The sequence below is a fragment of the Eschrichtius robustus genome, chromosome 5 (assembly GCF_028021215.1).
Source record: "Eschrichtius robustus isolate mEscRob2 chromosome 5, mEscRob2.pri, whole genome shotgun sequence".
In the NCBI taxonomy this organism is placed as follows: Eukaryota; Metazoa; Chordata; class Mammalia; order Artiodactyla; family Eschrichtiidae; genus Eschrichtius; species Eschrichtius robustus.
The window spans coordinates 3,574,870-3,597,402 of record NC_090828.1 but is presented as its reverse complement, the minus strand read 5'-3'; the positions used below and the strand labels follow the sequence as shown (position 1 = coordinate 3,597,402).

At 45.5% G+C, this 22,533-nt stretch overlaps 1 protein-coding gene across 2 annotated transcripts in view; it reads right to left on the bottom strand.

The window, feature by feature from the left end:
• Positions 1-22,533, bottom strand: part of COL6A3 (collagen type VI alpha 3 chain) — a 77,343-nt gene that overhangs the window by 46,080 nt on the left and 8,730 nt on the right. The window contains exons 3-8 of one of the 2 annotated variants that reach the window (XM_068544172.1): positions 18,722-19,306; positions 16,425-17,024; positions 14,574-15,146; positions 12,499-13,107; positions 2,125-2,730; positions 144-758 (exon numbers count right to left, since the gene is read on the bottom strand). In XM_068544172.1, coding sequence (XP_068400273.1) covers positions 144-758; positions 2,125-2,730; positions 12,499-13,107; positions 14,574-15,146; positions 16,425-17,024; positions 18,722-19,306 — 3,588 coding nt within the window. The remainder of the gene's footprint in view (positions 1-143; positions 759-2,124; positions 2,731-12,498; positions 13,108-14,573; positions 15,147-16,424; positions 17,025-18,721; positions 19,307-22,533) is intronic. The other variant, XM_068544174.1, reaches the window with a different exon arrangement.

Below are 22,533 nucleotides of genomic sequence, written 5' to 3'. Positions count from 1 at the left end.
TTCCCATATTTAGTTTCTAATCGTATGGCAGCCACAACCCTGAGAGAAGAAAACTATTAAAATGAATGCTAATTGCTCTTTTTCAATTAAAAAAAAAAATAATTGGTGTCCCGCTCTGTAGTCATGGGTCCCACAGCTCATACCTGGCCGTGAGGGAGAGGGCGTGTCCACTCCCGGAGGTGCAGGGGTGACCTTGGAGGGTCCAAAGGAGTTCATGACCCTTTCTTCTATGTTGGGGAGCTCTCTGAACTCCCGAACCGTGAAGACTAGTCTGGAGTCGTTGGTGATGGTCTGCAGCTCCATTCTGTCAATGTTTCGGTCTCCTATCCCTAAACTCACAATCCCCGAGGAGCTTATCACCTGGGAATACCTGGTAACATCGTCCTGGGATTTGCCACCCAGAAACAGAACCAGGTGTTGGGGCACCCCGTCTTCTATCCGGCTCCCGGCAGACTTGACAAAGAAATTCCTTGCCACGAATTCCAGAGCTTTGCCAGTGTTCAGCGGAGACCCCCCTTTGAACCTCAGGCGACGTATGGCATCCAGCACACTGGCCTGGGATTTATAGGTCTTCAGGTAAAACTCTGGGAAGACATCATTGCTGAACTGCACGACCCCAATTCTCACTTTATTAGGGCCAATGTTAAGTCTCCGCACAATCCTGCTAACAAAGTCCCGGATGTGTGCAATGCCGTCCGGCTTCACGCTGTCAGAGCTGTCGATTAGGAAGACGATGTCTGCAGCATCACTCTCCACGGCTGTGGATGAAAAGGAAAAAAGAAAACTCAGTACAAGACTGGCACGCATCTGGTTTCGTTTCTGAATTTTGCTCTATGTTGCACCATAACATCAATTAACATGAAAATTATAAGCCAATGTGCATGTGTTTATCTCTTGGGCTTTTTTAAATCAATCATTACAAATTGGGCCTTTTGCATCAAAACAATTTCTGCTTCTTGAAATATTTTAAGTTCTCCAAAACTTTCTCTTTCTGAGTTTATTCGATTTTAATTTTGGCTTTGGGGTCTGGGTTACAACTCATTTCAAAAATATAAACAGCACTTAGAAACGAATCCTGGGTTACCAAAATCTATGAATCGTGAACTGTTACTACCAGAAGGGATTGAGATCACCAGGATCAACATCTTTGTTGTGCAAGAAAAGAGAGATAGCTGAGGACAAAGGCCCTCACTTCATCCAAGGCCACCACTTAGCTAGTGACAGCCCGGCGAATCCCAACTCGCTCCAGCAGGCCACACCATCGTTCCTGGTGTTTGATTCATAGTATTTCTCTTTCTCACATATCTCTAGCATCTATACAAAGTTTTTATTTTCACTATTATGCCCCTATTTTCTTTGCATGAATCCATTTTTAACTATAAAGTTAATCAAAAGTCCTAGGAAAGATGAACCATGGCTTCCTATTAATTAGAATTCTAGGTACTTCTTGGATGCCATTTATTAAATAGCTCATATCTTGCCTCTCAACAAATTCAACATTTGCCTCATAAATCACTGGCTACTTATAGTGGAAACATAGCACAGCAAAAGCTGAGCAGGTCATGGAATTGAACCATTTATCTTGAGAAAGAGAAAAGCTGGCCAGGCACACATAGCCAGGACTTGGATTCTCCAGTGGCACATAAAAGATTTCACAGAACATCAGTATCAGAGACAGCCATGCCCTGATCTTATCTGAACACTGACAAGAAGAAAACAAAAATCACCAGACACTCCTCATCCTGGATCATAGGCGTGACCACTGCTTCTGTATCAATTTCAGCTTTAGCCGTGAGATTTGGTAAGATATCCAATCATAAAATTACTCCTTCTCGACAGCATTCAATCCGGGGCAAAGTCCCATTTCCTCAAGCCTTCCACAAAATCATCTATGATGAGTTCAAATCCTATCATAAGCCCTTCCTAACACCCTCTGGCTGAGATGCCCTGTGGTTCACCAGCGTGTGTGTCCTTCCTCCCTGCCACAAGCAATAGACCCAACTTGTTCAATCTCAGGTGTCCCATTATTTTAATTTTACCTGTGAGCACCATGGCCTTAGAGCCTGTCATTTTTTATATTTTTTTGAGAAGACACAACAAAGAACAAGAAACGCCCAGTCTTACCTGGAGGAGGGTAGCGCGTGCTGGCCAGGAGCTGCTGAACCTGCTCGGAGGTTAGGGTTGTGATGGGTGTCAGCAGTTTCTGCTCCAGGCTGGGCAGCTCCCGGAAGGTGCTCACTGAGAACACGTATTCAGGGCTCAGGGAGATCTTCACCAACTGCTCCTGGTCTGCGCTCCTTGCGATTATAAGTGGCGCCACGCCAAACTGCTTGAGCTCTGCTGCCGATTCATCTACCTCATCATCAGACTTCCCGGAAGAAATGAGGACCAAGAACTGAGGGACACCCTCTTCAATCCGGCTCCCCAGAGGCCTCTTGAAGATATTCCTTGACACGTACTCCAGGGCGCCCCCAATGTTGATCTGCCTCCCGCCTTTGGGCCGCAGCCGCCTCACCGCGTTCTGTACCTCGTCCTTGCTGGAGTGGGCGTTCAGCAGGAACTCCACCCTGGGGTCCTCGCTGAACTGGATGACCGCCACCCGGGTCATGTCGAAGCCCACATCCAGGTAGTCAACCAGCCTCTCGATGAGGGTACGGATGTACTGAAACTCGGGGCTGGCGCTTTGGGACCCATCGATGAGAAAGACCACATCCCTCTTGCCGCCGACACCTGTGAATCAGATGTTATCATAGGGCTTCAGCTTCATGGACACCAAATTCTTAGTGTTAATGAACAGCCTCCCAATTTGTCACAGAATTGCCACCTGACCGGTAAGGTATCCTAATTCAGACTATTTGAGTTAGAATACCAGTCCCAGGTGAGAGTCCTGGGCATTTCAGTGGTTACAAGTCAGAGAGAAGAGGAGGAACCAGCAAAGGGCAAGGAAAAGTAAGTCAGCAGGAGGAAGAACCTAGACACACAGGAGCCAGGTCTAGACCGAGTGGGGATGGGGTTTCGGGAAGGAGGGGATCGAACCTGTGACAGATGACACTCATAGGTCAAGTGGGACAGTGCCCGACAACTGACTACTGGGATTTGCCAGATGGAGGGACCTTGACCAGAGCACTTTCTGTGGAGCAGGGAGAGCAAACAACAGGTTAGGGTGTGTTCAGAGAAGAACTGTAGACAGCAACACTTTATAAAGGAGCCTGGAGCACTCCTGCAGGGGGGAGCAGGGCATCCAGGGAGAGTTTTTTACGAGAAAAGAAAAAGCATTGCGTTTGTATCGTGAAAGGAATCACCCAGTACGTCAGAGAACTGATGATGCAGGAGAGAGAAGGAGAGTTGCAGGTGACACCCTTGAGTAGGGAAGCAGTGAGGCTGCCCAGGGAAGCAGGGACACTTCATCCAAGTAACGGGAGGGAAGCCGAGACATGGACACTGATGCTGGGACAGACTGAGTATGGCTTCTGGAAGTTCTTTTTCGATTTACTTATATTTTCTCAGTGAAATGGGAATCAAGATCACCAGCTCAGAGTAAGCTGAGGGAGGAGAAGTGTAGAAGAAGCAGGAGAAGGAGAAGGTAGAAAACAGTCATCTTGAAGAGTGGGAGAGCCAATGGACCAGGAGTCGTACTGTTGTAGAAACATAGGCTTGTGTATAACTAAGCTGCACACACACGATGACAGCATTTCCAAAGTGCCTTCTTGGGAGTACCAATGCACCGTAAAAAAGATGGAGGGGATGAGAGGGGCAAGATGGCGGAAGAGTAAGACGCGGAGATCACCTTCCTTCCCACAGATACAGTAGAAATACATCTACACGTGGAACTGCTCCTACAGAACACCCACTGAACGCTGGCAGAAGATGTCAGACCTCCCAAAAGGCAAGAAAATCCCCACGTACTTGGGTAGGGCAAAAGAAAAAAGAAATAACAGAGACAAAAGAATAGGGACGGGACCCGCACCAGTGGGAGGGAGCCGTGAAGGAGGAAAGGTGTCCACACACTAGGAGCCCCTTCGCGGGCGGAGACTGTGGGTGGCGGAGGGGGAAGCTTCGGAGCCACGGAGGAGAGCGCAGCCACAGGGGTGCGGAGGGCAAAGCGGAGAGGTTCCCGCACGGAGGCTCGGTGCCGAGCAGCACTCACCAGACCGAGAGGCTTGTCTGCTCCCCCGCCGGGGCGGGCGGGGCTGGGAGCCGAGGCTCGGGTTGCAGTCGGATCGCAGGGAGAGGACTGGGGCTGGCGGCGTGAACACAGCCTGAAGGGGTTAGCGCACCACAGCTAGCCGGGAGGGAGTCCGGGAAAAGGTCTGGAGCTGCCGAAGAGGCAAGAGACTTTTTCTTGCCTCTTTGTTTCCTGGCGCGCGAGGAGAGGGGATTCAGAGCGCCGCCTAAACGAGCTCCAGAGACAGGCGCGAGCCGCGGCGGTCAGCGTGGACCCCAGAGACGGGCATGAGACGCTAAGGCTGCTGCTGCCGCCACCGAGAAGCCTGTGGGCGAGCACAGGTCACTCTCCACACCGCCCCTCCCGGGAGCCGGTGCAGCCCGCCACGGCCAGTCTCCCGTGATCCGGGGACAACTTCCCCGGGAGAACGCTCGGCGCGCCTCGGGCTGCTGCAACGTCACGACGCCTCTGCCGCCGCAGGCTCGCCCCGCCTCCTCCGTACCGCTCCCTCCCCCTGGCCTGAGTGAGCCAGAGCCCCCGAAGCAGCTGCTCCTTTAACCCCGTCCTGTCTGGGCGGGGAACAGACGCCCTCAGGCGACCTACACGCAGAGGCGGGGCCAAATCCAAAGCTGAACCCCGGGAGCTGTGCGAACAGAGAAGAGAAGGGGGAATCTCTCCCAGCAGCCTCAGGAGCAGCGGATTACAGCTCCACAAGCAACTTGATGTGCCTGCATCTGTTGAATACCTGAATAGACAACGAATCATCCCAAATTCAAGAGGTGGACTTTGGGAGCAGGATATATTAATTTTTCCCCTTTTCCTTTTTTTGTGAGTGTATATGTGTATGCTTCTCGGTGAGATTTTGTCTGTATAGCTTTGCTTTCGCCATTAGTCCTAGGGTTAGGGCCGTCCGTTTTTTTTTTGTTTTTTTTTTTACTTAAAAAAAATTTTTTTTTCCTAATAAATGTTTTCTTAATAATTTTTTCCTTATTTTCTATTTTTAGAAATTAAAAAAATTTTTTTAATAAGTTTTTTCATATTTTTTATTTTAAAAAATTAAAATTTTTTTCTTAATAAATTTTTTTCTTAATAATTGTTTTTCTTATTTTTTATTATAAAAAATTAATAAATCTATTTTTAAAAATTAAAAAAAAATTTTTCTGAATACATTTACTCTTAATGATTTTTTTTCTTATTTTTTATTGTAATAGCTTTATTTTATTTTATTTTATCCTCTTTCTTTCTTTCTTTCTATTTTTTTCTCCCTTATATTCTGAGCCGTGTGGATGAAAGGCTCTTGGTGCTCCAGCCAGGCATCAGGGCTGTGCCTCTGAGGTGGGAGAGGCAACTTCAGGACACTGGTCCACAAGAGACCTCCCAGCTCCACATAATACCAAACGGCGAAAATCTCTCAGAGGTCTCCATCTCAACATCAAGACCCAGCTTCACTCAACGACCAGCAAGCTACAGTGCTGGACACCCTATGCCAAACAACTAGCAAGACAGGAACACAGCCCCATCCATTAGAAGAGAGGCTGCCTAAAATCATAATAAGGCCACAGACACCCCAAAACACACCACCAGACGTGGACGTGCCCACCAGAAAGACAAGATCCAACCTCATCCACCAGAACACAGGCACTAGTCCCCTCCACCAGGAAGCCTACACAACCCACTGAACCAACCTTAGCCACTGGGGACAGATACCAAAAACAACGGGAACTACGAACCTGCAGCCTGTGAAAAGGAGACCCCAAACACAGTAAGATAAGCAAAATGAGAAGACAAAAAAACACACAGCAGGTGAAGGAGCAGGGTCAAAACACACCAGACCTAACAAATGAAGAGGAAATAGGCAGTCTACCTGAAAAAGAATTCAGAATAATGATAGTAAAGATGATCCAAAATCTTGGAAATAGAATAGACAAAATTCAAGACACATTTAACAAGGATGTAGAAGAACTAAAGAGGAACCAAGCAACAATGAAAAACACAATAAATGAAATTAAAAATACCCTAGACGGGATCAATAGCAGAATAACTGAGGCAGAAGAACGGATAAGTGACCTGGAAGATAAAATAGTGGAAATAACTACTGCAGAGCAGAAAAAAGAAAAAAGAATGAAAAGAATTGAGGACAGTCTCAGAGACCTCTGGGACAACATTAAACGCACCAACATTCGAATTATAGGGGTCCCAGAGGAAGAAGAGAAAAAGAAAGGGACTGAGAAAATATTTGAAGAGATTATAGTTGAAAACTTCCCTAATATGGGAAAGGAAATAGTTAATCAAGTCCTGGAAGCACAGAGAGTCCCATACAGGATAAATCCAAGGATAAACACGCCAAGACACATATTAATCAAACTATCAAAAATTAAATATAAAGAAAACATATTAAAAGCAGCAAGGGAAAAACAACAAATAACACACAAGGGAATCCCCATAAGGTTAACAGCTGATCTTTCAGCAGAAACTCTGCAAGCCAGAAGGGAGTGGCAGGATATACTTAAAGTCATGAAGGAGAAAAACCTACAACCAAGGTTACTCTACCCAGCAAGGATCTCATTCAGATTTGATGGAGAAATTAAAACCTTTACAGACTAGCAAAAGCTGAGAGAGTTCAGCACCACCAAACCAGCTTTACAACAAATGCTAAAGGAACTTCTCTAGGCAAAAAACACAAGAGAAGGAAAACACCTACAATAACAAACCCAAAACATTTAAGAAAATGGGAATAGGAACATACATATCAATAATTACCTTAAATGTAAATGGATTAAATGCTCCCACCAAAAGACACAGACTGGCTGAATGGATACAAAAACAAGACCCATATATATGCTGTCTACGAGAGACCCACTTCAGACCTAGAGACACATACAGACTGAAAGTGAGGGGATGGAAAAAGATATTCCATGCAAAGGGAAATCAAAAGAAGGCTGGAGTAGCAATTCTCATATCAGACAAAATAGACTTTAAAATAAAGACTATTACAAGAGACAAAGAAGGACACTATATAATGATCAAGGGATCGATCCAAGAGGAAGCTATAACAATTGTAAATATTTATGCACCCAACATAGGAGCACCTCAATACGTAAGGCAAATACTAACAGCCATAAAAGGGGAAATCGACAGCAACACAATCATAGTAGGGGACTTTAACACCCCACTTTCACCAATGGACAGATCATCCAAAATGAAAATAAATAAGGAAACACAAGCTTTAAATGATACATTAAACAAGATGGACTTAATTGATATTTATAGGACATTCCACCCAAAAACAACAGAATACACATTTTTCTCAAGTGCTCATGGAACATTCTCCAGGATAGATCATATCTTGGGTCACAAATCAAGCCTTGGTAAATTTAAGAAAATTGAAATCGTATCAAGTATCTTTTCCGACCACAACGCTATGAGACTAGATACCAATTACAGGAAAAGATCTGTAAAAAATACAAACACATGGAGGCTACACAATGCACTACTTAATAACGAAGTGACCACTGAAGAAATCAAAGGGAAAATCAAAAAATACCTAGAAACAAATGACAATGGAGACACGACGACCCAAAACCTATGGGATGCAGCAAAAGCAGTTCTAAGAGGGAAGTTTATAGCAATACAATCCTACATCAAGAAACAGGAAACATCTCGAATAAACAACCTAACCTTGCACCTGAAGCAATTAGAGAAAGAAGAACAAAAAAACCCCAAAGCTAGCAGAAGGAAAGAAATCATAAAGATCAGATCAGAAATAAATGAAAAAGAAATGAAGGAAACAATAGCAAAAATCAATGAAACTAAAAGCTGGTTCTTCGAGAAGATAAACAAAATTGATAAACCATTAGCCAGACTCATCAAGAGAAAAAGGGAGAAGACTCAAATCAATAGAATTAGAAATGAAAAAGGAGAAGTAACCACTGACACTGCAGAAATGCAAACGATCATGAGAGATTACTACAAGCAACTCTATGCCAATAAAATGGACAACTTGGAAGAAATGGACAGATTCTTAGAAATGCACAACCTACCGAGACTGAACCAGGAAGAAATAGAAAATATGAACAGACCAATCACAAGCACTGAAATTGAAACTGTGATTAAAAATCTTCCAACAAACAAAAGCCCAGGACCAGATGGCTTCACTGGCGAATTCTATCAAACATTTAGAGAAGAGCTAACACCTATCCTTCTCAAACTCTTCCAAAATATTGCAGAGGGAGGAACACTCCCCAACTCATCCTACGAGGCCACCATCGCCCTGATACCAAAACCAGACAAAGATGTCACAAAGAAAGAAAACTACAGGCCAATATCACTGATGAACATAGATGCAAAAATCCTCAACAAAATACTAGCAAACAGAATCCAACAGCACATTAAAAGGATTATACACCATGATCAAGTGGGGTTTATTCCAGGAATGCAAGGATTCTTCAATATACACAAATCAATCAACGTGATACATCATATTAACAAATTGAAGGAGAAAAACCATATGATCATCTCAATAGATGCAGAGAAAGCTTTCGACAAAATTCAACACCCATTTATGATAAAAGCCCTGCAGAAAGTAGGCACAGAGGGAACTTTCCTCAACATAATAAAGGCCGTATATGACAAACCCACAGCCAACATTGTCCTCAATGGTGAAAAACTGAAACCATTTCCACTAAGATCAGGAACAGGACAAGGTTGCCCACTCTCACCACTATTATTCAACATAGTTTTGGAAGTGTTAGCCACAGCAATCAGAGAAGAAAAAGAAATAAAAGGAATCCAAATCGGAAAAGAAGAAGTAAAGCTGTCACTGTTTGCAGATGACATGGTACTATACATAGAGAATCCTAAAACTGCCACCAGAAAACTACTAGAGCTAATCAATGAATTTGGTAAAGTAGCAGGATACAAAATTAATGCACAGAAATCTCTTGCATTCCTATATACTAATGATGAAAAATCTGAAGTGAAATTAAGAAAACACTCCCATTTACAATTGCAACAAAAAGAATAAAATATCTAGGAATAAACCTACCTGAGGAGACAAAAGACCTGTATGCAGAAAATTATAGGACACTGATGAAAGAAATTAAAGATGATACAAATAGATGGAGAGATATACCATGTTCTTGGTTTGGAAGAATCAACATTGTGAAAATGACTCTACTACCCAAAGCAATCTACAGATTCAATGCAATCCCTATCAAACTACCACAGGCATTTTTCACAGAACTAGACCAAAAAATTTCACAATTTGTATGGAGACACGAAAGACCCCGAATAGGCAAAGCAATCTTGAGAACGAAAAACGGAGCTGGAGGAATCAGGCTCCCTGACTTCAGACTATATTACAAAGCTACAGTAATCAAGACAGTTTGGTACTGGCACAAAAACAGAAATATAGATCAATGGAACAGGATAGAAAGCCCAGAGATAAACCCACGCACATATGGTCACCTTATCTTTGATAAAGGAGGCAAGCATATACAGTGGAGAAAAGACAGTCTCTTCAAGAAGTGGTGCTGGGAAAATTGGACAGGTACATGTAAAAGTATGAAATTAGAACACTCCCTGACACCATACACCAAAATAAACTCAAAATGGATTAAAGACCTAAGTGTAAAGCCAGACACTATCAAACTCTTAGAGGAAAACATAGGCAGAACACTCTATGACAGAAATCACAGCAAGATCCTTTTTGACCCAGCTCCTAGAGAAATGGAAATAAAAACACAAATAAACAAATGGGACCTAATGAAACTTAAACGCTTTTGCACAGCAAAGGAAACCATAAACAAGACCAAAAGACAACCCTCAGAATGGGAGAAAATATTTGCAAATGAAGCGACTGACAAAGGATTAATCTCCAAGATTTACAAGCAGCTCATGCAGCTCAATAACAAAAAAACAAACAACCCAATCCAAAAATGGGCAGAAGACCTAAATAGACATTTCTCCAAAGAAGATATACAGATGGCCAACAGACACATGAAAGAATGCTCAACATCCTTAATCATGAGAGAAATGCAAATCAAAACTGCAATGAGGTATCATCTCACTCCGGTCAGAATGGCCATCATCAAAAAATCTAGAAACAATAAATGCTGGAGAGGGTGTGGAGAAAAGGGAACACTCTTGCACTGTTGGTGGGAATGTAAATTGATACAGCCACTATGGAGAACAGTATGGAGGTTCCTTAAAAAACTAAAAATAGAACTACCATACGACCCAGCAATCCCACTACTGGGCATATACCCTGAGAAAACCATAATTCAAAAAGAGTCATGTACCAAAATGTTCATTGCAGCTCTATTTACAATAACCAGGACATGGAAGCAACCAAAGTGTCCATCATCGGATGAATGGATAAAGAAGATGTGGCACATATATACAATGGAATATTACTCAGCCATAAAAAGAAATGAAATGGAGGTATTTGTAATGAGGTGGATGGAGTTAGAGTCTGTCATACAGAGTGAAGCAAGTCAGAAAGAGAAAAACAAATACAGTATGCTAACACATATATATGGAATCTAAGGGAAAAAAAAAAAAAAAAGGTCATGAAGAACCTAGTGGCAAGATGGGAATAAAGACACAGACCTACTAAAGAATGGACTTGAGGATATGGGGAAGGGGAGGGGTGAGATGTGACAGGGTGAGAGAGTGCAATGGACATATATACACTACCAAATGTAAAATAGATAGCTAGTGGGAAGCAGCCGCATAGCACAGGGAGATCAGCTCGGTGCTTTGTGACCACCTAGAGGGGTGGGATAGGGAGGGTGGGAGGGAGGGAGATGCAAGAGGGAAGAGACATGGGAACATATGTATATGTATAACTGATTCACTTTCTTATAAAGCAGAAACTAACACACCATTGTAAAGCAATTATACTTCAATAAAGATGTTAAAAAAAAAAAGATGGAGGGGGGATAAATTGGGAGTTTGGGATTGACATAGACACGCTACTATATTTAAAATAGATAACCAACAAGGACCTACTGTATAGCACAGGGAACTCTACTCAATATTCTGTAATAACCTAAATGGGAAAAGAATTTTAAAAATAATAGATATATGTACATGTATAACTGAATCACTTTGCTGCACACCTGAAACAAACACAACATTGTAAATCAACTAGACTCCAGTATAAAGTAAAAACTAAAAAAAAGAAAAGAAAAGAAAAAGGACTCCTGTAGCCAAACAAGTTTTGGAAATGTTGTGTTCGCTTATTGTACTGGGGATACACAAAACATATCAATTAGGGCAAAACCAAAACCAAAAAGACCCTCACTTCATTTATCCCACTGCCTTCCCAAATTTATTTGATGGCAAGCCCTCTAGAACATTCCAGGGAAGGCTTGCAGGGCGTGCTGCACTCTGCGTGGACATGAGTGAGGGGAAGCAATCCCTCTCTGCAGCACCGTGCCACTCACCCTCCCTCCCTCACCCGCCCAGACAGCACTGTGTCCTGCATCGACTTTTCTCTCACTTGCTTTTACTCTTCCCTCCCCCTTCCCCACCAGCCCTTCCTATTTTCCCCTCCCCAAGCCTTGATGCAGATGGTTCTGTAGAATGTGAACCACACAGGAGCGAGGATGCATGTGCCTGTTCACCACTGCGCCCTCCCCACCCGAGTGTCCAGGGAGGGCAGGCCCTCTGTGGGCATTTTTGGAAGGGTGGGTCTATCTGAGCCCCCTTCCTTCTGAGCAAGTGAGGTTCCCTCCACTTTCCAGTTCATTGTATCAGGCCTAGGAAAGGGGAACAGGAAGGAGGAAATAGAATAAGCCGAGGTCATAACAGCCAGGTGGCCTTCCTGCCAGTTAAGACACTTACTTCTCTGCACCAAGCAAATTCAAAAGCAATCTTCACACGTTGGCTCTGGAAATAACAATATTTCAGAGACTGTGTTCCAGCTTGATAGACCACCTGTGGTCAAACTCCCTCCTCGATCACAGGAGGCTGCCAGCTGGACCGACCGACCAGGGGAAGCCTGGACCCGGCATTGAACTGGAACTATCAATTAGACGGCCTGTCTCTTCGGTTAGCTATACAGAGCCTTTATGCCGAACTAGGGGTCTGAGCTGAAAGCCAAGCCTACGCCCATCTTTGAGACTTGAATTTGGCCAAAAACATGAACCTTAGCATCTCCCCAAGCCATTTCTGGCACCGAGCCCACGTGTTTCCTGATTCTTCGCCTAACTCTGGTTTTCACTCCCTACAGCTGAGGAAACAAAACTGAGGATACTTTGTAACCCACAGTCCAAACAAGTAGCCCCAGATATTTCAAGGAATGAAGAGCCAAAGAATCCGCTCCTTACCCGGGCTCGTTACAGGGACCAGAGATGCCCTCAACCTGCCCAGCTCCTCGCGGCTGAGCTGGGTCACTCTGTCGGAGATGACCTGTTGGACGGTCCCCAGCTGCCGGAAGGTGGGAATGGCCACTGCGAAGTCCGGGATGAGGGAGATGGTCTGCATCTCGGTGATGTCAGCGTTCCCGATGCCGATGCCGATGGGCACAGCCCCTCCCCTCTTCAGGACCACCGAGGGGCCGCTCACATCATCCCCCGACCTGTCGGCCGTGAGGACGATCAGGAGCTGGGGGACGCCTTCCGCTATGCGGCTCCCGGCGGAACCAATCAGGATGTTCCTCAGGACAAAGTCCAGGGCGGCCCCGGTGTTGGGGGTTGGCCCGCCCAGCAGGGTCATCCCGCGGATGGCACCGACGATGCTCTGCTGGTCCATGTAGGAATTCAGGTAGAACTCGGGCCTGGTCCGGTCGCTGTACTGCACCACAGCTACGCGCACCCGGTCCGCACCCACGTCCAGGCTCTCCACCACTCTCTGGACAAACTCTTTCAACAGCGGGAAGCCGCTCCTGACACCCTCGGAGCCGTCAATCAGAAACACCACATCCTTTTCACCTGAAACTAGAAGGAAGACAGCCTCTGTGACTCACACGGGACACAATAGGGATAATTTCATACCAATTTGTGGTGGACCGAATAACTCCTAAGATATCCAACTCCTAACCCCTGGAATTTATATGGAAGAAAATCTGCAGGTGTGATTAAATTAAGGATTAGAGGGATGGGGAGATTGCCCTGGATTATCCAGGTAGATCCAGTGTAATCAATCATGTGTCCTTATAAAAGGGAGATAAGAGGATTAGAGTTAGAGGGAGAAGAGGTAAGGATGGAAACAAGAGGCCAGAGATACGAGAAGATCTGCTTTGAAGATCTGCTGGCTTTGAAGATGGAGGAGGGGGCCATGGACCAAGGATGCAGGCAGCCCCTAGACACTGGAAAAGATAAGGAAGTGGGTAATCGGCCAGAACCTCCAGAAGGAAAGCAAGCATGTTGACGCCTTGATTTTAGCCCAGTAAAACAGGTTTTGGATTTCTGACCTCTAAAACTTAAGATAGTAAATTCATTTTGCTTTAAGCCACTAAATTTATCATAATTTATTAAAGCAGGATTAGGAAACTGATGCACCAATACATACAGATAGCCCTTTTATTTTAGAACTTTTCCACGTTTGAACAGTATTGTTAACTTTCAACATTGTACTCAAGAAGAAATGTTGGGGGCAGGGAGAGAGACATGGTCGGCGGAGTCTGCACAACCATTAGCACTTTATAGATGAGAGGTTTCGAATGATGTACTGCAAGTCACAGCGGATCAATGGGGGAAAATGTAACCCAGATGTCCAGGTTACAACCCAAAACCAACAGCGAACGTGCTCAATAGTCAATGTAGATAAGCTCTATATTCTCTATTTTCAATCAAAGGGATTATATGTGAAATTAATTACTCTTATTGCTGCAGTTTTATCACCAAATGCAAAGTGGTTAAGCATGAAGTCATGGTAACAAAGATTAGTACTGAAAAACTTTAATGCAGCGTTTATAACGGGAACGTGCCTGCCTCTCTTCATGCTTTATGGTTTTCATGAATGCAGAGAATGAATTATGACCAGTGATACCCACTTAAAATAAGAAATCGGGGAAATATATGAAGATGAAGACCGTTTTAGCTCTAATGTAACCGTGTTATATGGCTTTTATTATATATATAGTAAAAACTGTGTTTTTTTTTAAAAAAAAAGGATTATTTTTAACCACTGCTATAGCTAAATCTTTATAATGTATCTTATTACAAAACATTCTAGTGTCCTTAAAAATAATCACCCTGATTCTCCTGTTTTGCCCTAGAGAGCAGTTAGAGAGTCATCTCGGGGAAAGAAAAGTCATATTCCATTGTTCCTGCAGAAATCACCTATCTTTCTTGGAAACCCAAGGAGGGCTTCTACCCTGAGACTGGGAGCCAGCGGCCTACCATCAACTCAAGCATGGGACAGTTGGGCTGCAGAAGCAACCAGAAGTTCTATGCCTTACCTGGTGTTGGCGCCCCATTTTGCACCGATTTTAAGAGGTTTACGATCTGTGGTTGAAGGTCTCCAATCTTGGGAAGTGACTCCGCAGCCAGGATAAAGGCGGGGGATGGTACTATCTGCTCCAACTCGGCAGGGTCTGCGTTCTTGGCCTGGAGGATGAAGGGCACCACCCCAGTCTGTTTCAGGTTGAGAGCTGGCCTGTCCACACGATCGGATGACCTTCCCGCCACCAGCAGCACCAGGAACTGAAGCACTCCGTCCTCGACCCGGCTTCCAGTGGACTTCACAAAGATGTACCTCTGCGCGTAGTCCAGGGCGTAGCCCAGGTTGAGGGCTTTGCCCGTCTTGATCTTCATTCTCTTCACGAGATTCAGGATCTCTGGCTTGTTCTGGTGCTCATCAAAACGGGACTCCACCCTGACATCGTCGCTGTACTGAGCCACCGCAATCCGGGTCCTGTCAGTTTTCACATCCAGCTCATCAATGACCTTGTAGAGGAAGTCGCGGACGGCAGGGAACTGGCCCACGAGATTGGCTGAGCCATCAAAGAGGAACAGGATGTCTCGCTTGCTCTCTACAATGGAAGTGAGTTAGGACACAGTGAGGGGCAAGAACACAACAGGCACCAAACTGACCTGAGCCCAGAACCACCAGCTTTTGGTAAGGGGAGTTCACAAAATTCATCTGATGATCACTGCACCAGCAAGGGAAGAGAAAACCCACACCAGGTGTCTTTCAAATGCCCTCTTTCATCTATGCACAGGATTAGGACAACTAGATTGGTCTGCCCAGCCTAACATCACGCTTCCTCAACAAAGCAGGCCAAAGAAAAGCCCAGAGGGCCCTGTTCTTATATCAGGTGGCAACCACTCTAGGAGAACAGACAGTGTTTTCAAATTGTTACAAACAGAACTATGGAAAATATGGTCCTGTTGTTCTTCTGCTTAAAAATTGATCTGTCTCTAGTGACAAAGGCTGATATGGGTTATCCACCTGACACATAGACATGCTCTAATTCGATTCTCTTTTCATTAAATTTGAGCTTATGGGTTAGAACCCAAAATAGTGTCCATTATCGGTCTGTGGGTCAGGATCTCTGTTAGTGATTTCCAATCTGCTGTGATCAGACAACAGAAAACACGGACATAGGGGACTACAGCATGTCATGTGAACATTATTTTCGGCACAAACGGTCCTTAGAACTATTTTGATTATGTTTCAGCGGGATCGATCTTGCTACCCATCTGTGTGATGTCAGCCACTGGTAGAGCTAAGAGTCTGTATCTCATCACCCTAGTAACCTGCAGTCATCATCACCATCCAGACTTCCTTTGGAAGCCATTTTGCCATCACATAAAGATACAGCCTTCATTGGGTTTATGACAAATAACTTTCTAGATACAGCAGATTTGGAACATAAAAATATCATATCAGGAAAATCCTTTCCATTTTTAAATGCTCCCAATGCATACTCATGTATGAAAGAGAATCCATCTCTCTCTGTCTTTCTCTGTTTTTCTCCCATTTCCATCTGGATTTGCTCACCAGAATCTTCAGAGGCATTGGGGCAAAATAAATAAATAAGTAAAGCTTCTGAATCAAGAGTAGGATAACCTGGACAGAACGTAAGCTGGATTTTCTAGACTTTCTTTCATGAACCAACACCCTTTAGACAGAGCATCTAAGCTTGCTGGTACAGTGTCTCAAACCCCCCTTCAAAATCCTTCAACCAAAGAGAGCCCATCATCTTTCTATAGCTTATTGCCACGCTCTGGAGTTCAGATCGGGCCATCTGCCTGCCAAAGTGGTGTCAGGGGGGAAGAGGGAGCCCGGAGCAGTCGGAGAGCGTTACCTGGCTGGGCGAGTGGCACTTCCTCCACACCTCCACTAACATAAGTGGTTAGGGGCTGAATCAGCTGCTGAGGCAAAGCAGGCAGGGAGCTGAAATCATCCATGAGATACACCAGGCTCGGGTTAAAAGCAATCTGCTCAAGCTCTGCCTTATTGGCCTGGCTAGTGCCCACACAAAAGGTCAGGATGCCTGCGCGTGCTAGGGCGTTGGCAGCTTGCAAATAGGAGTCCTCAGACTGCCCGGCTGTGAGCAGGAGCAGGAGTTGCGGCACCTGGTCCCGGATCCTGCTGCCGCCAGCTTCGGTGAAGTGGTTGTCGTGGACATAGCTTAGGGCTGCGCCCGTGTTCCGGCCCAAACCCCCCTTGAGCTGCAGCTGCCTCACGTGAGCTAGCAAATCTGACTTGGTCTGGTAGGTGTTTAGAGAGAACTCCGTCACCGGAGTGTCACTAAATTGCACTAAACCGACACGAATATGGTCGCTTCCAACATCAAGGCTGTTAACTACGTTCATGACAAAGTCCCGCACGTAAGGGAAATTGGTCTTTCCAACGTTGAACGATCCATCCAAAAGAAAGATGATATCCCTTTTGTTTACGTGAACTGCAGTGGAGCACAGAAAACAAAGTGAGACATACACAACCGCAGAGGGCTTCCTCATGTGTGCCCACAGCCCAGGCACACATGCCAACATGTAGAACACAGAGAACATCAGTGAGGCCAAGCACGTCCATCTCGTAAAATATGGCAGAAAGCTGCATATTTTCCTCCAGTGGGGGCTGGTGTTTGTGAGGAGTATTGATAGCCGACATTACGAAACCAAGTTGGCTCACAGAGAGATACAGTGCCAAAAGCTAGAATGTTTACAACCAACAAAGGTGATCAGAATCCTTGAAACAGAACATTCCTTCCCTGGAAATGAATTCTGCAAGGGTGTTGCTCCTTTCTGCATCACTCGGCTTATGACCACGGTCAGAGCCAGGTTTACCTGGGCGAGACTGGGTCCCCCTGGGTTTCCCTCTGCACATTTACAGAGAAATTTCCACTTACAGATAGATTAGAAGGGTTAGCCCAAGTTAACCTGAGAACATGAGTTCCCTAAGGCTAAAAAAAATCAACAAAATTAGGCTGTTCTCATCTTGAAATATTCCTAGGGAGGCCCACTTGTCATTCTCTACTGAGACTCTTCTATAGGAGAGTCACGGCATTGCCAGGCAATAATCCAACAAGTGTCCATGGGGATTCCTCCTGAGTGAGATCACAGGATCATGGAAACACATTAAAATGCAAAGAGACTCTTTGCTATGCTTGGCTGAGGTTGTGCTCATAAAGAATCGAAAGTACAATTCTCAAATCAGAGTGTTTTCCCCAACACATGTCACCAAATTCTTCCCCATCTCTTCCCTGAGGTTTCACTAAAATTGAAGCCTAACAACTACTTATATCCTATGTTCTATCAAATTGAACTTTGGCTCTGAAAGTGTGGATTAGAAGTCTTAAGGAAATAAAAGAGAGAGAGAGAGAGGATTTTAGAAGACCAGAGAGCTTGAGGAGAAAGCATGCATCCATGCACCGTAGGTCATGCACCGAACATTCTTCCAGTGGTGAAGTTTGTGAGGCGGAAAAGCTTGTTTCTGTGATATCCATCTTCTTTAAGGACGGTGAATTGCACTGATTCAATTCGTAAGCTCATTGACCGTTATCCTGTCTTTAAAAATAACTGTTCAGTGATAACCATAATAAATGAGGGGTTTGGAGAACCACTGGGTTTTTATCTGCACACGCATCCCCTCACTATGCTTCCCCATTGAAGGAAATCCCTTAAAGAAAGAGGACAGAGGATGAATGCTCTATGCTGCTCAGGTTTGGACCATTTAGAAGTGGACTGTCTACTTGGGAAAGGAAGAGCCAGGCTTCATCTTGGTGGAGGGGGGAGGGGGCTGGACAGGAGTCACCAGTAGAGACAGAACACTGGGACCTCAAGAGGGATCAGAACAGAGAGATGATCTCCTCTGCCAGAAGCTTCAAAGACAGGTGGTCTCTGGTCCTATAGCCTAAGTCACACGATTCTTATTTTATGACATTTTAAGACATACAGTTGTATCACATGGTGTTTTAAGTCATATATTTCCCAAGTCAGGGTAAAAGGAAACCCGAAATAAATCTTGTTTGCTGCTATGGTTTCCATCATTTAAAAGGTGTCTCTCAGCTGAACACAAATAAAACTTGGGTTTGCTTTTTCCCCAAAGACTCTGCCTGGAGACAGCCCTCTTATATGTCCGACACCCTCCACACCGCACCTTCAGTGGTTCCAGAGAGGGTCCTGAGAGGCGCCAGCAAGCCAGGCAGCACACCCTGCAAAGGGGCGGCTCGGAACTCAGCAGGAATGAACACCAGGGAGGAATCGAAAGCGATCTCTTCCAGCTCATCCCGGTCGGCCGCCTTGTTCCCGACGGCAAAGGCCATTATGACGCTTCTCTTCAGCTCCTGGGCAGGCTGGCTGACTTCATCTAAGGACTTACCACCTGTAATCAGCACCAAAAGCTTAGGGACCCCCTCGGCGGCCCGATAGCCGGCCGCCTCCGTGAACAGGTTGTTCCGAACAAAGTCCAGAGCAGAGCCTGTGTACAAGGCCGAGCCATCCATGGGCTTCATTTTCCTCACGGCGGTCATGACCTCCCTCTTGGTGGGGTAGGTATTGAAATAAAACTCCGGCCTCACTGTGTCTGCATACTGAGCCACTGCCACTTGGATATAATCCTGTCCGATCTCCAGCCTCTGGATGACCTTGGCAACGAAGTCGCGGATTGCATTGAAGCTGACCAGTCCCAGGGCAGAAGAGCCATCCACCAGGAAAACTATGTCTCTCTTGTTGATTTCGATGACTGTAGGTAGCAACGTGACAAGGTGAGTAGAATAGCCTTACGCATCACATTCAGTATGACTCTCTACACAGCTAACACCACCCAAGGAGAGTTCCCTTTGCCCTGGCCAATGTCAAGTCCATGGGAGCCCCTGAGGAATTTGTCCTAACACACCCATTAGTTATAGCTGCGTTAGTTATAGCTTCCCTACGGCTGGCAAGTGGCGCTCCCCAAACCCCCACCCTCTCTTAGTACTTTTTACAAAATAGTTGCACAAAAATCAATGTAGGTTTATTTGCCACTTATTTACCATATTGTCACTAAAAATGTCAGAAAGCTCTTTTCTACCATAAATCCATAGCTTGGGTTTTAGAGGTGAGAACGAAGCCGTAGCTCAAATAATTAAAGAAGCGATCAGTGTCTGCTCGGAGAGCCCCGTGCTTCACAATCCTGACTTCATGAACACCTATTGCCAAGTGCAAAACTTGAAAAAGCATAAGCACCTCTGTTCCTTTTGGTACTCTTGTCCATGCCTTGATTTTTTCAGGCAAGGGGAAAAAAACACCAATTATTTGGCATCATAAACTTATAAAAAGGAAATTGATGTCAAAACTAGCAAGTGGCCCAGAAGTATTTGTATTTAAGAGAGAGGCATTGTGCAGGTCCCACGTTACATGTTAAGGTTATGATAATCCAAAGACAAACCACAAAGCAAAAACACCTTAACAAGATCACTGCCTCCAAGTGACTATGAACTTGTGTCCACCTGCTGTATCGACACCCAGGCAGCACACCTGAGTCTCGGGAACCGAGGCTCATATCGGACCACAGCACCCCATCCAGAAAACGGAGAAGGCTTCCAAGACTCGTAAGATTGTAAATGGTTCAAGCAGAGGCAGGAGTGTTTGCAATTTATTAAGTGATCATCTGGATATGAGGAGGCCTCATTACTCCCTGCAGTCAGATGGATGGCACGTAACACTTTAGTTCACTTGACGTTTGATTATATTGACAGCATGGGTCCAAACTCTCCTCTTTAAGAGAAAACATGTTAATGTACCATAGATACAAAGCATTCAGGGACAGGCACGTGGGGACCACTGCTTTGGCATTAAGTCGTGGTGTAAACAGTGAATTCCAAGTCCTCCAACTCTCCATCGAGGCCTGCAGACACGTGGATTCGCCCTACACGGGGGGGCTGAGAGACCCTGAGAGCCACACCCCCTGCTTCCTCCCTCTCCCTCTCTCCATATACACCTAAAAGCCATATATACAGCTGTGCAGTTAACCACATGTGTGCTTTCTAGACACATACAAAGACAGCGAGCACACCTGGAAACACCCACTCTCACACACGCTCCTTCCACACCATGGATGTAGGAGTTGAAACGATAAATGCAGAGCTTCCTGAATTCAATAAGATGTATGCAACACATGGATAGATGGAGAGGAAGGCAGATCCCTTTCATCCCCTGGTCACTGGGCTGACTCACCCCCACCTTGTCTCCTCCCTCCCCCTCCAGTAAGAGTCCTCCTCTTCCTGCTGTGAGATGCCAACAGAGCCGTCTCCCCTCTTTCACACGGCTCTGCTGGGGCTGGGTGTGAAACCCCCTTATCAAGGGGACCCTGAAGGTCCTGTAACCAGTCGACTTCAGCCCTCACCTCCCTATTGACCCACAGGATGCCAAGTCCCCTGCAGCCCTGGCAAGCCCAGGTCCGTGGCAGTCCTCTCTCTCTCACACTCCTGTTGCCAAGCAAAATCTCCTCCAGCAAACGTCCAGCCCCCATCGCCCGTCCTCGGTGCTGTCTTCCTCTGCACCCTCCTCTTAGGGTGACTCAAGGCTACTCTTAGGTGATTCTTCTCAGTGACTTGGGGACCCTGACCTCCAATAAAGCAGGTCTTCCTATCCCCCCAGCTTCACTGAAAAAAATAGAAGCCACTGGAGGACTTCACCCAAGCTGGTGATGCTCGCACCCTAAACCAGAGGCTTCTCCAGGCTTCCGGGCCTCAGTGAGCTCCAGCCCCGCCTCCCCCGACAGTTCTGGGTGCAGCCAGGCTCCCTCATGCTGCACGACTGACCGCCACGCCTGGTACCTTGTTCCTTCTACTCCTCGTCTGCTTCTGCCCTGCAGCTCCTCACACCAGCCTTCCCTGGCCACCTGACCTACAGCTCTCTTTCCCCCTTCTTTCCACGACAGCCCCCTTTATCGTCCTCATCTGTCACGCTCTGGGAGTAGTTTTCTGGTCGCTGGTTTACGTTTTTGTGATCTATCTCCCCCTTATACTGCAACGAGCCAGCGGCCACATCAGTCTGGTCCACCAGCACTGGGTCCCCAGTGCTTGGCAAGGTGTCCAGCACATACCTGATAGCTAAGAATATCTGTTGAATATTTACAGATGAAGCACAAAGATTGAAGACGGTTTTGTAAGTGAGGAGTGAAAGTTAGCTGGGGAAAGCTGAAATAAGGGCCTGGACTGCCATAGATAAAAATGAACTTGAAACTTCTCCTGGAACAGAAATATCCTTTCATCCTTTGTCATCAATTCAAAAAACTGGAGCCCAGAAAGTCTGTGTGGGCTGCCCAGGATCACACAGCAGGTTAACGTAAGACCTAGGACCAAAGGCCCACTCTTCGGACAGCAGCCATGGCGCTTCCTGAGTGTTTACAAAACCTATGGACGTCATTCTTTTGTTTCCAAAAGCATGCAAGCCCGGAGAAACCTTAATATTGATAGATTGTATTCCAATCAGAGGGAATTCTGGAAATATCAAGAGAATTTTCTGGATGTAATTTTGCATCAATTCTTAATTTACCCCACCCAGCAATATGCCTAAAACCATTAATAATAAAATCCCTGATGGATGGGTGAGATCACCAGTGATGTAACCTGGTCCACCTGGATCTGCCAGATTTTTACCTGCCACAGCATCAAGCACCACTGGGTTCTTACTTAAATTTTTAAATACTCTTCCCACCTCCCATGTCCGTGAAATGTATTTTCTTATGTGACTTGATTAGCTTTATCTGTTTTTGTAAAATGACTCCAGTCGGGCTCTTTTGCCAAAGGCCTCCCATCTGAGTGTATAATCTCTCCGTCAACAGAGCTACCCTACAATTCAGTAAACACAGGAAACAAGGTTTTCATAAACATCCCCCCAAGTGAGTGCTTTGTTATTTCTTGCCTCCAGAAATGCCACTCCTGCTTCACATCACAAAACTGACTTTGGGGAGACAGTTCTCACATG